Source organism: Trichoplusia ni, chromosome 6 (genome assembly GCF_003590095.1).
Source record: "Trichoplusia ni isolate ovarian cell line Hi5 chromosome 6, tn1, whole genome shotgun sequence".
Classification (NCBI taxonomy): domain Eukaryota; kingdom Metazoa; phylum Arthropoda; class Insecta; order Lepidoptera; family Noctuidae; genus Trichoplusia; species Trichoplusia ni.
The window spans coordinates 4,787,506-4,804,171 of NC_039483.1; the positions used below are offsets into that span (position 1 = coordinate 4,787,506).

General features: G+C 35.5%; 3 protein-coding genes across 4 annotated transcripts; all 3 read left to right on the forward strand.

Annotated features, from left to right (window-relative positions):
- The first annotated feature begins 1,260 nt into the window (after positions 1–1,260).
- Positions 1,261–3,998, forward strand: LOC113495031 (coagulation factor IX-like). Its single transcript, XM_026873596.1, has 4 exons — positions 1,261–1,284; positions 1,499–1,727; positions 2,040–2,254; positions 3,581–3,998. The coding sequence occupies exons 1-4, from the start codon at positions 1,282–1,284 to the stop codon at positions 3,842–3,844; spliced, it is 711 nt and encodes a 236-aa protein (XP_026729397.1). The 5' UTR covers positions 1,261–1,281; the 3' UTR covers positions 3,845–3,998.
- Positions 3,999–11,172: 7,174 nt separating this feature from the next.
- On the forward strand, positions 11,173–12,500 carry LOC113495491. Its single transcript, XM_026874274.1, has 2 exons — positions 11,173–11,521; positions 12,035–12,500. The coding sequence occupies exons 1-2, from the start codon at positions 11,303–11,305 to the stop codon at positions 12,362–12,364; spliced, it is 549 nt and encodes a 182-aa protein (XP_026730075.1). The 5' UTR covers positions 11,173–11,302; the 3' UTR covers positions 12,365–12,500.
- A 58-nt stretch (positions 12,501–12,558) lies between these two features.
- LOC113495035 (putative eggshell protein) lies at positions 12,559–16,012 on the forward strand. 2 transcript variants are annotated; one of them, XM_026873603.1, is made up of 3 exons: positions 12,559–13,018; positions 13,561–13,653; positions 14,967–16,012. In XM_026873603.1, the coding sequence occupies exons 2-3, from the start codon at positions 13,571–13,573 to the stop codon at positions 15,592–15,594; spliced, it is 711 nt and encodes a 236-aa protein (XP_026729404.1). In that variant the 5' UTR covers positions 12,559–13,018; positions 13,561–13,570; the 3' UTR covers positions 15,595–16,012. The 2 variants fall into 2 exon arrangements, with proteins under 2 accessions (XP_026729404.1, XP_026729402.1); XM_026873601.1 differs by lacking the exon at positions 12,559–13,018 and having other exon boundaries at positions 13,296–13,653.
- The last annotated feature ends 654 nt before the right edge of the window (positions 16,013–16,666 follow it).

Sequence of the window (16,666 nt, forward strand, 5' to 3'; positions counted from 1 at the left end):
CGGTTCATTTTGAATAGAAAACAACGCGACGATATAATGTTAACAATTAAGTTAGACCATGTGTTGGTTTTATTGTATTTACACTGTAAGTTTGTAATGGTTTTTTGTGAACTTAATCATTTTTACGTTATATATCACTTAGTTACTCATGAGGTCACTTCTTGATAAAATTAGACCCTCAAATTTTGGTTACGTACGTACGTACGTACGTACGTACGTTCCGAACTACTTTTTTGTTCAATAGGGCAGCAATATAAGGCAGCCAAAATTCGGGGAAACTCATTAAAATATTAAAAGTTAACGTCGAAATCCGATACAAATTAAATTTAAACAAAATTCCAAAAGTGTGCATGTTATGTAGTGCATACTTATACAATTTTTTTCTTGTAAGGTTTTTGTCCTCACCTTTTATTTGTTTGCTGTTCAAGTGTCCTGCCGTAGAATGCTTAACCGCATGCATCGGTGAGTTTATTTGTTGTGGACATGACTGTATAAAGTTACTCTCTTAATTGGTCCACAGCAGACAAAGCCTGTGAGTTTTTGACTGTTATATATATGCCGTATTGACGTGGGGGTACGTGGTACTAAAACCCGTTTAGATGTAAGCGGCGGTATTTTAGCTTTTCCGGAACTAAAGTGTCCTGGAGATGATCAAATTGTTTGTCAAATTTTACGTGTTTGTCGTGTTTCATGAAAATCGTTGCATTTCATATCTGTTTATCGTGCCGCATTAGTATATTTATCTCTCGATTTCAACCATTCTCGACTCTATCGTCTTCTTTTTCATATCTTGATGCACACTCAATGCCAAAAATGCGTTATCTGAATTAATCGTGGCAGAAAGTTACAAATTTGTTTGATCGTTTAAGCTTTTGTTTGATGAAATCGTGTAATTTGACAGACATGTTGGTCAAGAAAATTTGATCATTTACAGGGCACTGTAATACTTATATCTGAGCGAAGTCCGTGGAATGTGCCTCTACCCACAGTGGTAGCAAATATATATCACTCAGTTATGAATAGAGTTCAATGGAACTAGTCTGGGTCGCAGTCATCATAAATTAATAGCAGCCCGCGACTCTGTCCAAATTTACAGAAAGCGGTGGTTCCCGTTTCCCCCATTTTAAATAAATAATGTTAAAGTCATATTTCAAAGGCTTTCGTAAAAACTTTAAGCCGAAACCCCGCATTACATCTCCTTAAAACATATTTTGTGTTTTAGTGTGTAACTGTACTCGAAGAATCACAGGTGGCGACATTGTTAATACAGACAAACGTTACATGGTAAGAAGTATGAAAGCTAGCTCTGATTAAGAGAAAACAATGTTAATATTAAGTTTGTTTCGTAAAACAATTTAATGCAGGCCGGTCCATTTCAATATTTTCTTGGTTATTTGTTAATTTTATGTTCGAACCTGCTACTTTGGGCATACAAAGCCCATTCAAAAAACCGCAAGGTGACTAAGACACTAATATTCTAAAATCCCTTGTATTATAGGTTTACTTAATAAGGGCACCAATTTCGCCGAAAAACTACGACTCTTGGCTGTGTGGTGGGGCTTTAGTCAGCGAACGTTTCATCATAACCTCAGCGGCGTGTGTTCGGGATGTGCAGCACCTGTACGCTATAGCGGGGTACAGAAAATATGTTTCCGATGAGCAGATCAATACGGATCCGTGTACTACAAAAAAAAAGAAGAAAGTTGTATATACCAGCACGCCCAAATGTAAGTAAAAAAGGAATTTGTTGTTGTATATCATCATCATCCTAGCCTTTACCCAACTATGTTGGGGTCGGCTTCCAGTCTAACCGCATTCAGCTAAGATTTAAGCTAATTCAGGTAAGATGTCTGAATCCTTATTCGTCAACAAACCACAACATGTTTAGGAGCAAAAATTGTTTTGCAAAAGTAACGTAACGGATTGTAAATTCGGAGTAAAAATATAGATATTTTTTTATAATTGTTATTCCAATCAATCTGTTTAAGCATGTGTTTACTGACACACTAACAATTTACTTCACTATCACTTCTTTATAGCCTATACGTTTGTGGAAACAAAATTGGAAGCATGGTCAGACATAGACATAGCCCTGGCTGAAGTCGAATCACCTTATGACTTTAATGACAGTTCATTTGAAGTTCTATGCTCCTACATACCAGCTCCAATACTCATTAATTATGAGGCAAAGTACCAAATCCCTGGAACTGATGCAATAGCCTTGGGATGGGGCCATTCATCAATATGGCGCAAGGTAAGTGTATTTTATAATGTTTTCACCATTCGGCTACGGATTAACTTATTCATATAGCATGTAGGTATGTGAGCAGATCAGAGACCTACCACAACATCAACACTCTGTCTATTCAGTTGACTTTTTTGAAATCCCTGTTTTAGTACAGACAAAATCATCTCAATCACATGCACGGTAAATTTTGCTACAGTCTTGGCAATGGGATAAATACTAAAACAATATATATTAAATATACAGGTTGTTCCAAAAGTCAAGGTCATGCCGGAAACGAGCAAACGAGAAAAATATAAAAAAACAATTGGAGTCGTGTACTATAGAAGTTACAAGGATTTAAAAAAAAAACTTAAAAATTGACACCCTGTGACGATCTTTCAAGTCCTGTAGCTACGAACATTAACTTTTCTTCGGTTTTTTTTTCTGTATGCGACCGTGAATAACCCTTCTGTAACTTACAGTTAAAAGTTAGAGCATAGCTTTCTTCGTTTTGAATTAAAAGTCAGATTTTTGTTAAACATTGACTGCAAAATAATTACATTACATTGAGTTTAACTGACTGCATGGTAAAAAAGGTGTATTACTCTATTTTGGCAAGTTACATCAGAAGATGGTGCATTTAGTCTGAATTCCAAAATGGTATGACACTTACTAAGTAATTGTTATTCATTAATCGATGATTTTTTTTTTAATCGTAGTGAAGCCGGCTTTCGTACAAGTTCAATAGTAGAGGACTTGAAAGATCGTCACATGGTGCCAATTTTTTAGCTTTTTTTTAAATACTTGTATCTTCAATAGTACACGACTCCAACGACCAACATATCTGTCATGACTTGCCCGATTGCTTGATTCCGGCTTGACCTTGACTTTTGGGACACCCTCTTTATATAGATATATAAACTAGCTGTTGCTCGCGACTTCGTCCGCGTGTTTAGAAGATATAAGTTATGATTTATACCTGCCCTGTTTTGTCCACATTTTCCATTGCATCTTCGCTCCTTTTAGTTGCAGCGTGGTGGTTTATAGCTTAAAACCTTGCTCGATAAATAGTCTATTCAACACAAAAAGAATTTTTCAATTTGAACCAGTAGTTCCTGAGATTAGCGCGTTAAAACAAATAAACAAACAAACTCTTCAGCTTTATATAGAAGTATAGATATAGATTAGTATAGATAAAACATATTTGATCATGATCCGGAGCCATTTCAAATATCGCCTCACTTATCAATACATTTGAGATAAATAGTAATGAAACGGGAAGCAGGAACCCGCATCCAAACTTAATCTGCACCTGGAGTTCTGCGTAATTACTGCTTCGCCTTTTAATTACAGCCAGGCGATGAAATAAACTACAACCAACAAGAACTTCATTATGCTTCAATACTTCTAGAAGACAAGGAAGTATGTAAGCGTTATTACAGTCACTTCAAAAATATGTCTGAAGTTATAGATAAGTATATGATTTGCTCTCTCGGTAAAGGAAACATTCAGGAGAATGGAGAGCCATACATGAAGACTGCTTCTATATGTCTGACACCGGCGCAAAGAGCCATGGGGCTTGTAGGAATGCCTGTAAGTAGAACCTCAAAGCTATGACTAATAATGCCTTTCATTTTCCGTAACTCATATATAACAAAATTTATTTTTGAAATGAAAACTTATTTCTTTTTCTGCGCACTTTTTTGTATGGGTAAAAACATGTAAACTCGCGTCAGGGTCACGTGATGCTGATCGAAAAAGCGAAAGATGAAAACTTATTCAGAACAATACTGCATCGATAGCAATTTAAATAAATTCTGAATTCAACCACATAAATGATAGAACTTTCATAATGAAAATAAAAGCAATTCGTATAAAATAATCCCATAACAATTCCAAAATATACAAAATAAACAACGTTAATATTGAAGGTTTCACTTCTGCCGACACTCCCGAAGTGCAACTCGGGGTTTTTTTTCCTTTCACAAACATTAAATTCACATGCACTAAGACACCCAGACTCGGGACAAGCATTCGTAGATGACACAAATGATGGTCCTTCGCGGGGATCGAATTTGCAACACGTTGCGCTCTGTGTGTCGGTGTGGTGACCGCAAGCTGTGCTAGCCTTGGCTATCCAGTGCAGTGCAGTCAAAAACTAGATTATTACCGAGCAACTTACTGTTGATTTAAACTTTAATAGTACTGATCAACGCAAGCTCTATAGTTTTGCTTTTTTCCATATCATCATCGGCCTAGCCTTTTCCCAACTATGTTGGGGTCGGCTACCAGTCCAACCGGTTTCAGCTAAGTACCAGTGTTTTACAAGGAGCGACTGCCTATCTGACCTCCTCAACCCAGTTACCTGGGCAACACGATACCCCTTGGTTAGACTGGCTGTCAGACTTTTTTCAGCTTCTGACTATCTGTAACGACTGTCAAAGATGTAGGAATAACAGCCGGGACCCACAATTTAACGTGCCTTCCGAAACACGGAGGAACTCGTTATGACAAAGATGGTCACCCATCTAAGGACCAACCGCGTCAAGCATAGCTTAACCTGTGATCGAATCACTTATGCGGTTATAGCTTATTTCCATAATTATTGCTTATCTACTTTCCCATGAAGTCTAGACTTTTTGCATTTTATGCTTATTTCTACATTTTAATCAGGTGAAAATTTCTACATTCTAATGAGTTTAGGGCCCTAAAAACTACATTTTTTTTTACTCCATCATGTTTCGTTTACGCTACTGTTTTAATATGTTTGTCCTATATTCACGTGAGCGAAAGTTTTTTTCATGTTCTTTTACCTTTTTTGACTAATTTGCATAATTTTTCTTGAATTGCTGTGATTTATTGTTCACATAGCTATTGCAATTAGATACCATATTTTTAGACTACTCAATTTTGGTCACTGTTGGCTAAACACTTCAATTATTTCAGTTTTGTCAAATTTAAGGAATTGAAAGTAAATTCAAAATGTCGTTGCGTTGGAAATGAAATATAATATTTAATTATTGAATAAACGTCGATTGATCACGAATGTAATGGCAATTAAAATATAGTTTTAATATTATGTTTCCATTGTCGGATTGTTGTTCGATCATTGAAATTTACTTGTTTTTATTCCCACATACCTATTGTTAAATTTTTGCTTTTGCCAAATACTTGTAAATAATTATAATCGGCTTGTAGTGTAAAGAAGACGTGGTACTAAGAAATGTGGTTCCTAGCCGAAAAATACGAAAAGATTTTAAATCTACCGATCCACTTATAAATTCTACGTCTGATAATTTAAGAAGAAACGGAATTTGTCAAGTAAGTATTTATTTTGATATGGAACCGGAATGTAAACCTCCGAACCGTATTATTATAAACACAGTGGCGTTGGCATATACCCCTGGATTTGTTGTACAAACGCCACTAACCACCAAAACTAGTAACGCCGACAAAGTAAAAGAGAAAAAGTGATTTGTTTATGTTCAAAAAACCTTGTGGAGGATAAGAAAATTTGATTTAATATAAGATTGTGAGATGAGTGATGATAAGACGGCATAATCAAACGTCTTCCGTTTAAAACAGCGACAGTCTGCGCTACTTTATTTTATAAATTTCTATTTATTTTCTATGACAGTCGCGTATTAAGACACAGTTTTAACAGACCAAAGTACGATGCTCGAATGGACTCCCCTTACATGCCATAACCCTACACCCTGCAATCGATATACAATGTTTCATGAAATGTATATTTTTAGAATGACCATGGCGGACCATTAATCACTTGGGTAGGAACCCGGGAAGTTCTCATTGGCGTTGCTTCTGTATTCCAAGTGTCGTCAAATTCACAATGCACCGGTCCCTATTTGTACACAAGTACTCAGAGCAACGGAGCATTCATAGACTGTATTCTAAGCATGTCAGTAAATCCACAAGCATCGGACTTGGAAAGGTGTTTTTCTTATATTTTTTTAAGCAAGTTCGTGTGAGAAACATAGTTTAATTCAACTTTTGTGTTAAATTCTAGTTTTGAATATTTTTTGTCTTCGCAACAATCAGCAATGATGATAATGCTACAGTAGTGTACTCATATTTAAAAATATGTGGCTATTCGGCATTAGGCCTACATTATTATGTACCTTTGGAGACTAGAGCAGATTTACATTTATTTTAAATGCACGGGTAGCCAAGTGGTCGAGGTCATCACGCCAAACCCACTGAGTGACACCTATCGCGGGTTCGATCCCCACGTAGGATAATTTTGTCTGATCCACGAGTATTTGTATTTGGGCCATGTTAATTGAATGTCAGTGAAACCCTTCGCGACACAAGGATACAATTCCTTCGAGGATATCATCTTCGAAAAAACATTATAATTTCCTGTATATATGAGGCAGACCTCTGTCTCTATAACTGACAAGGCATGTGCTAAGCAAATTGTAAGTGGTATTATGTGCCGTTCTTTGTAAATAAATAATAAAAAAAAAAAAAATGAAACAAGTATATTTCTTTCAAGGCAACTAGACTCATTCTAACCATTTTTGCTTTTTACCAGGAGAACGTTATGCTCAGGACCTCCCAGCGAAAAAGGTTTTGATACAGTCGATAAACATATTTCCTGGGCCAACCATCCATCTGGGTTTGAATTTTTTATTATCTTATATACACAGTAGTTAAGTCAAAACAATTCGATTGTGAGTCGAGGTGGACTTGCGGTTTTGGAAGCATGGGATGAAGGTTCGATCAAAACGGAAGCGCAGGATGAATATAACGTCTTCAAAGTTATGTGTACTCTCTTAATTATTTTTAAGAAACAACTGAGAAAACGTCGTAAGAAAATCTGGATTCCAAATATTTAAATCTGAAATTATCAACCCTCAGCGAACTAACAAGCCAAACTTTTGCTGTATTGCGTTATTATAGTATGATGGGTCCTGGTAGTTGTGGAGATTGTAGCGATTGCCAACATGTATCAGCATGTAAAATATAATATATAATTGATTCCTTGAATGGTTGACCTTGAAATTGTTTGCAGTTATACGTAGCCGAAAAGGCCGCGTTAAATTAACCAAAGAAGTAGATTCAAGACTGTTACACCAAAATTAATTACTAAAGCTTAAGAAATCTATTGAATGTACGGATTGACAAGTGATGTTCGATCCTAGCGTAGGACAAGCATTTTTACGATCCACAAAAATCTGACTTTCATTTACAAAAAAAATAAACAGTTAAATGAACATTTTAAGACGATTGAACTTAACAAGGCTTGTAAAACCTTTGTATACTAAAGTCATCTATTGGTTCATCTTGCCTCTTAACCACTTAACTCCTGCAATTTTTGGTGACGAAGTTTTTAAAGAAAATCAAGTACTTTAATGTAATTTAAGTTACCCCACTATTATTTAGTATGTTTTACAGCAGGAGCTGAATGTGAGCAGCCGAAGATAGATCTCGATGGCGTGCAATTGGGGAGGCCTATGTCCAGCTGTGGACGAATATGGGCTGATGATGATGATGATGATGATGTTTTACAGGCCCGCAGAGAACGAGAAGGTACTTCGGCGTCCACTCCGTCCTTTATGGCGTTAAAAAAATCTGATGAATCATTGCGTAGCATATCATCATTTATTTAATACCAGCATTATTTAAAAAATATAACAAATTGAATAAATATCAACTATTCATATTGTATTTTTCTTGCTTAATACGTCCGAGTTTTATTACTTTGAAGCAATATTTTAAAAATCTGGATAGTTCTTTGAACTTTGCCGTTTTGATTTGGATAAACTGAGTTTTTCTAAATATAGGTACTAACGTGACTGTTATACTAATAGTAGTCGAATCCCATTTGACGCGTTATATTATTGTAGTTGTCCAAGAGTGACAGCGCTCTCCAACGCCAATAGCGGCGTCTGTCTTCTACGAGAGGTGGTAGTTCCCTTGGTCGACACGTAAGCCATAACATGAAAGATTAATAGATTTAATAAACCCAGGTTTTTTTAATGTCACTCCATTCAAATTTTACCTCCAGCTGTTTCTATAGTTGTAAATTGCATTGTCATCGGATTTGAAGCTATCCTGAAAATTCCAGCCTGCTAACTTATCGGGCAGTGTCTCAAAATTGAGTTGCAAAAGTCCAACCGGAGCGACAAATAAACGAACAAAAAGGGAGTTTATAAAAACTTCGGAAAAGTAAGCAGATCGCAGATATTAGACATTTAGTTAGACGTTTATTTGGTCGGTTTGGGCTGTTTTTTTAAGTTAGTGCGTCGGCTAGGTAGTTATCAAAAGTAAGCCGATTGTTTCGAATGTATAATATTTACTATAATACACCTACTTATCCCCGTGTATTGCGCCGTCCCTTTCGATATCAGCGCCAGTCTTACTTTAAAAGGTGCTAAGCGGCTAGTTCGATTCACTAAATTATTCCTGGCACGATGTGATGCATATAGACGACTAAATATATAATAGATCTAAAATTTGTTACTGTGACTAAAACCGAGCTAGAATATGATCTACCCGATTCAAACTTCATTTTACAAACCAATTACCAAGGCTATACTCAAAAATGATTCATCGAAGTGCAAAAATAATAATTGAAATACATCAAGCGTGTGGTTTTTTCATTATTCTGCTACAAACCGTCTAATTGTAATGTTTTCAGATATTTACTTTGAAACAAATCAAGGACATGTTTTGAAATGTTTGCGATAAGGCCAGTACTTGTGTTATTTTTATTGATTATTCGTGGTACGTAATTTTCTAGATTATTCGATTTTTCGGACATCTAGCATTTTCTATTGTTCTGTAAAACTTGACTAGATTGCATGACGTAGGAAGGTAACTCATGTGACACCGGGAGTCCTGCAAATGCTTCTTGTTGACTCCTGCAAAGAGTTGCAATCGTGAAAACAACGACGCCTGGTCTTAGACCTCTCGTTTTGCCCACTGCAACAGTCCTTCGATAAGAGGCGGTATGATCACAGCAATCTGCCTCATTTTGTCAAGATGCCGATTATTGCAGTTTGTTGCGTCATCTCGACAATATAGTAGATGATCTCTCAGTGCTTACATTACTTAAAGAATTTTAAGTTGAAATACAATAATTTACATAGTATTATGAATTCTTTTATTCAAAGATGAGAAGTGTCATTATACAGATGTGTAGTGATATCTATGAAGTTAAAGGGTAACATTAAGGTGCACATCTACTTTGTGAAGAAAATTTACAACCCCACTGAGATTGGACTAGACTTAACTTTTTCTATTTTATCTATTGTGTATCTATATTTATGAGTAAATTTCCCCATTGTATTTTCTAATTTAAAAAAATGCAATTTAATTTAAAAATGATCAAAGATCGTTCAAATAGATTTATGAACGCCGTGCAGGTTAAATTTTATCTGCATCTGTGTTGTCTATAAGTAGTAAAGGTCTAATAGACTTATTATTATTAAGTTATTTATTTCAGTGTCAAACTGTGATAGAAGAATTACAGATGGTGAAGAGGTAACTGTAGACAAGCGATACGTGGTAAGAAAGATTACTATTTCTTTGTTAACATATTGTGTACAGAGAAACTACGTGGTAACCGGATGTCATGGTATGGGCATGTTATGCGGAGGAATGAAAATCATGTGGTAAAGAAGGTGTTGAGTATGGATGTAGATGGATATAGTCTAAGAGGACGACCAAGGATACGATGAATGGATTGTGTGAAAGACGATATGGCTGTAAAGAGAGTTTCTTGTGAGATGACGGTCAATATAAAGGTATGGAAGAAGATGACATGTTGCGCCGACCCCAAATAAAATAATTGGGATAAGGGCAGGGGAATGGTGAAATGCAAAGTGAACAGTTTCTAAGGAAAAACAATTTTGAGGGCATACCTTTTTAATTAAATAGTATTCTTCGTGTTAGCATCAACAACACCTAAAACGATATATATTATAAGTTCACTAGGCAAATCCACCTCCCTGTCGAGAATGGATTTAGTCAAATAGGTTTTCAAGAATAAATTAATTAATATTTTCAGGTATATTTGGTAAAAGCTAGTATATCACCAAGAAATTACGACACTTGGTTATGTGGGGGGGCTATTGTTAGTCGAGAGTTTATAATAACTTCAGCCGCATGTGTTGAAGACGTAGAATTTTTGTACGCTATTGCAGGGTACAGAAAGTATGTAACTGATGCAAACATTGAAACAGATCCATGTACAAAAGAAAAGAAGAAAAAAGTAATTTATACATGTACACCTGTAGGTGAGTACTTTGAAAGCACCAATTGCAGGGTTTTAAATATCAACTGATAAACAGAAATCTTTTTAAATGACGTTCTTATTAGTTTGTATTTCTTTGGGTAGACGGACAGTATCGCGCTTGATGTAGAACAATACGGATGTATAATATATGCACCGGAGCGCGTTGTTGAAAGTATAGTTTCACTGTTCACTGAATTTTTGTATGCTTATGGAAATGGTTTTTGAAATAACAATATTTCGTCTTTAGCTTACGAATTGAAGTACGATCAACTTGAAAAATGGTCGTACATAGATATTGCATTGGTAAAGGTTGAGTCGCCTTACGATTTTAATGACGCTACTTATCAAGTGCAATGCTCTTACATACCAACTACCATACCCATCAACTATGAGAATAAGTATCAGGAGCCTGGCACAGATGCAATGGTGCTTGGATGGGGTCACATGATGAGATGGAGGACGGTAAACGAAATTTATATTTAATTGATAAACATGTGCTTACATTAACTGATCTTTTTATGTGCTCTACATTTCAAAAAAGGTATGAGACAAAACCGAACAGATGTCAGAGAATGGCAGAAGGAAATCAAAGAAGAGCAGTTATTGTATTTTTTTTTGGTTTGGGGTCTACATTTTTTTAATAGTTAAATCCTAATCCTTTTTTTATTTATATTATTTCGGTTTCATGCTTTTTTGAAACTGAAACAAGTGTTAAAACAAAAGCTTTAGCCAAAATCTATTTATTTCATTAACGTTGACGCAAAATTAAATTCATATTTTAGCCAGATGACAATACCAATTATAATCAAGAAATGTTGCATTACGCTTCAACGTTAATAGAAGATAAAGAAACGTGCAAAAAACAATACGAGGTGTACCCTAATATGACTGAAGTAATAGACCAGTACATGATTTGTACGTTAGCTCAGGGGAATATTAATGACGCAGGCGAAACGATTTTAAAAAGTCCACCTACAGCTGACGGGTGTACTACAGATCAACAGAAACTAATGGGCTTTGAAGGTATATCTGTAAGTGTTCAGTGTTATATTAGTTCTGGAAATCAGCCGTAATACAACCCAAGCACGAGTATGTTATTTAGATATTCCTTTCTATTGGAAGACACAACGTAAGTAATTAATTTGGACTTACCGGCGCTAGGTTGTAAATATGCATGATCGTTTCTTTTCAACCTTTGATGCGTATTTCGTTGTAGAAAAGAATATATTTTAGAGACACTTGAGGAAACTAAAACATCTTGATGCGAAATATTCTCACTTATTTGGAAAGATTTTTAAGATATAGGTATTTTTCTTTCTTTAACGTAGCGATTCCGTTTAACAACTATACACAATTACTCTGATAGACCCTTCAAATTTAAGTGTCTCAATCCATACTAACGAATCTATCTAAAAACATGGTATATCGATGTTGCTAAGCTATTTTTGTATAACTTGATTAATAAGGATTGGTATAAATCACTTTGTAACGCATAGCACACACACACGTCGCTTTTAATTTTAACAAAAGTTTTTTCGTTATAGTGCGAAGAAGGTGAAGGTGGAAGAGACGAAATCTTGATGGACAATACACGAAGAGGTATTAAAGCCAACGAAACCAAATTAAAAAACCAAACCAATTCGACCAACCAAACCAAATCAAAAAACCAGACCAGGTCAAGCAACAAAAGAAAAACAAGCAACCGAACTCAAAGTACCACAACTCGAATCACAACTCCTGTAAACAAAACAAAAATCGTCGGCAGAAATATCTCAGATTTTGCTAGAAGAGCCGGTATTTGTCAGGTGTTTACAACTAGAATGATTTATTCATTTTATAGAAACATTGTGTCAATACAACTTTTTCTACAATAATTACCCCTGATGTTAGATTTAAATTCTAACTAGGTACCGTGTTTATCATGAAGCGTTCGCTATTCAAGATCGAAAGGCTTTTTTTCTAATAATGAGTTGGAATCCTCATTGCCACCCACTACCTCGGGGGAGGAAATGGTTAGTGTCAGACTCTTACTGACTAAATCCGAACCGCCGTGCTACGTCATCCGCGTTTCTGTGTCGGTGTATGGCAATGCGTTGCAAGCCTTCATACACAAGATCAAAAACCTTCTACGTTCTACTAGTTAACACAGTGTCCTACAATAAAATTTGTTGGTAGAGTTAAATTATACCCTGTCAATCACTATGCCTGGGTATATTCAATGTATGACAGTCGAAACTAACGCCTTAACGTTAAGTTCAAAACATGAATTTATCTTAAGCTACATAAAACTGTAATTAGAGACTGTTTTAACATCTTTCTTCTATATTGCAGAATGACCATGGTGGACCGTTAGTAACTTGGGTGGGATCTCACGAAGTTCTTATTGGCATAGCTTCTGTATTCAAAGTATCTGAGGAAAATCACTGTATTGGCCCATTTTTATATACCAGCACTCAATGCAATGGAGCCTTTTTAGATTGCGTGTTGACCAATAAAGAATTACCGAGTGCAGATAATCCCAGTTTAAGGTTAGTTCGGAAGTGAAATGCCAGCGTTTTTCGTCTTTTGTAATTAAGAAGCAAAGTAAGGTATGAAGAATTCAGCTATCGTTGCCAAGTGAAATCTATACTATTATCTATACTAATATATAAAGCTGAAGAGTTAGTTCGTTTGTTTGTTTGAACGCGCTAATCTCAGGAACTACTATAATAGACCATTTATCACGGGAGGCTATAAGCTATATAACATCACGCTTCGACTAATAGGAGCGAAGATACAATGGAAAATGTGGAAAAAACGGGGAAAATACTAACCACGTGGACGAAGACGCGGGAAACAGCTAGTTTCTAATAAGATGAAAAACACATGACTTACCAAAACAAAATAACGTTTCCATCCATTATACATAAACGCTTTTTCCATTTAAGCTAAATTAACAGAAATAAAGTCATGTAACTTTATTTATTTTAAATGGTTTTACAGTCATATTTATTCCAATTTCTTTTCTAGTCCAAGCTAGTACACTCTCTATTTTATTTCAATTTAATTATACTGTTTTTCATTTGTATAGACGTGCAACGATGGCTCTTTGTGACAGTCCTCCAAGTGAAAGAGGATATGACACTGTTGAAAGGCATATATCGTGGATGTATCATCCTTCAGGGTAAGTCCTTAACAACCTACACTATAAAAACGATATACTTACAATACATACTTACGTTATGCCAAGAAAAACCGATTCATTGATCAATTCGATACGTTTAAACCTGACTAAGACTGAACATTTGGTATTGAGAGCTTTAGGTATTTGGTTTTGGTATCATTCAGAAGTAGATTATTCATTATTAAATGATGTAATGGTTTACTCACGCGTATTTATCGGGGTAGCCCGACTAGTTTCGGACCCAACCGGAGTCCTTAATCATGAGCAGACGCGGCGGGATCGCAAGTCGAACACGCGTGAGTAAACCTTTCCTTTAATAATGAATCATTCTCACGATTATTCGTTGCAAACCAATCCGATACTAAATTGATTGTGTTATTTACCTTATGGACGTCTAGAGCTATCCTGTCAACTTTGAAAATGAGAGAGGTATCATCTACGAACAAAATTTTGTCGGTTAAATTCACTATCATAAACGGTAGGTCATTTACCTATATATAAGCTAGGAAAAAAGCAGTCGTTCGGGTACCTAACAAATAAGTTTGAAGGTTTTCCACACATTTATTTTTCAACCATTTGAAGTGGTTAAAGCGGCAACAGACACATTCACGGTTCCTTCGGTTGATACATGTCATCCGGCTTAGTAGTCGATTCCCCCAAATACTATAGCGGTATTACTTATTTTTTTCTGGGTTATAATATTATTTGGGCACATTAAAAATTATAGTGTACCGTAAAAATATTCAAAATTGAAAGTAATCGATTCGCCAGATTTGGGCAAATCGACTACTATCCCGTCATGCTGGTGATAGACGGACACACAAATGAACGAGTAGGTGGACAGACAACGGTGCCACAGAAATAGGATATCGTTTTTATCCTTCTGTAACCGTACAGAAAAACTTCAATGAAAATGCAAATCAAAATCCGTTATAGACAGGGATTTAGCAACTCTAGAAAGTATATTAGAAATAAATTTTGAAAAAAGCTCAAGTCGATCATTATTATTGATTTTTTTTTTTTAGTTTTTGAAAACCACGCAGACAAAGTTGCAGGCAACAGCTAGTACATGCATAAATGGCATAATGATTGACAAAAATACAGTTTTGTATTTGGCCATTAGCTTGCTTATTTTATGCAATAGATTTTGTTTTTAATTATCAAATAATACTTAACTACTTAATATATTTATTTGTGGTGATCACACTAATTACTTTTGAAATACGGTATTCCTAAAAGTCCTTGGCTACAATAAAATGTATGAATTAATAATGTTATAATAAGTAAAGCTATAATTTAAACATTTTGTTTAGGCCCGCAGATAACGAAAGAAAAGCGGCAAGCTTGAAATATCCTCCAGGAAAGTCAGAAGGACATTCGCAAGATCGTGAAACTGGAAATAATTATGGAGGATCTAAAAATATTGAAAGGCATTTACCCGAAACATTTGGAGGATTACAGCAGACTAAGGAAAAGTATGGAGTTGAAAAAATTTCACCCGTGAAATACGGTGTTAGGCAAGATAAGTTCGGAGCAGAAAAACATGGGCCGGAAAGATATGAAGCACAAAAGTATGGACCAGAAAAGTACGGACCAGAAAAATATGGTCCCGAAAAGTACGGACCGGAGAAGTACGGACCGGAAAAGTACGGACAGGAAAATCACGAATCAGAAAAGTACGGCCCAGAAAAGTACGTGCCAGAAAAGTATGAATCAGAAAAGTACGGACCGGAGAAGTACGGACCAGAAATGTATGGACCACAAAAATATGGACCTTCGAGCCAAGGCCAGAATCCTTATAGAGGACATGATGCAGGCAGATTTCAAGTCGAACATTTTTCAAATAATGATAGATATAGAGCTGAACCTGCTCAACAAATAGAACAATTTTCTCCGAACGAAAAATTTGTTGTTCGACCTCAGCGCCCACTTCATACTTGAATCGGGGTGGGATCATGCAGTTGGAGTCAATATTTTCTTTATATTTAATAAATAAATAAGTTATTATTTGCCATTTTGACACTTTTAATATCATGATATATTTCCAAATGATATTATTATTTTGTTTGGTCAACAACTATGTGATTCTTAAAGTAAAACTAACCATTTAAGGGAGCTTCAATTATTTGACAAAGAGCCTTAAAAGGAATATTGAAATATTATTTTAATCCTACAAATACTCTAGTAATTGGATTGCACTCGATGAAACTTGTTGAATCTGAGCAGCTCATTTAAATAATAATGATGAGACAGTCAACATATTAAAAGTTCTAATCACTCAGAGAAGCTATTTAAGATATTAATAATATTTTTTGGAATTTAGACACCTCTTATTTACAACATTAGTCCTCTAAAAATAATTAGAGGACTATAGTCTACAGTAGTTACATAATCCAGACTAAAATATTCCAAAAATTCAAATTATGCCAAGCAGATACCATAGAGCAATTAAATAAAATGATAAGCCAATGCACCAGTATAACTAAGGGAGTCATGCTGGTTGTCAGATTTTCTGGCTTCTGACCAACTATAACGACTGTCAACGGTCTATAAATATTAGCTGGAACACCAAAAAAACATGGACTTGATGACCCACGGACCAACCGGCGACCGAATCAAGCATAGCTTAACCCATGATCAACCAACTTGTGCAGTTATAGTTAAGCCATTCTAAGATATTTGTGATAAACAGAGGTCAAATAAATCTAAGGGTTAGCACAAAACTAACCAGAATCTTAAAATGTCTCAGATTGACATTATTTCTCGGCTAGTAACCTGACTTATCATTCCAAATTGAATTGAAAATCAATAGTGATTAGAAAAACAGATATTGGAGTCTAAAAACGCGAGCTCTCAAAAATTAAGCATGGTCATTTCTTCTCTATATTGCAAAGAGCTTCATCAAGTAATGATATACATATTATATCCCGTGATTATAATTATTTCGTCTCTATAGGAATGGCCAAATGAACGCATTGAAAATAAGCTTTAGGAAATGCCGAATTGCACGCAA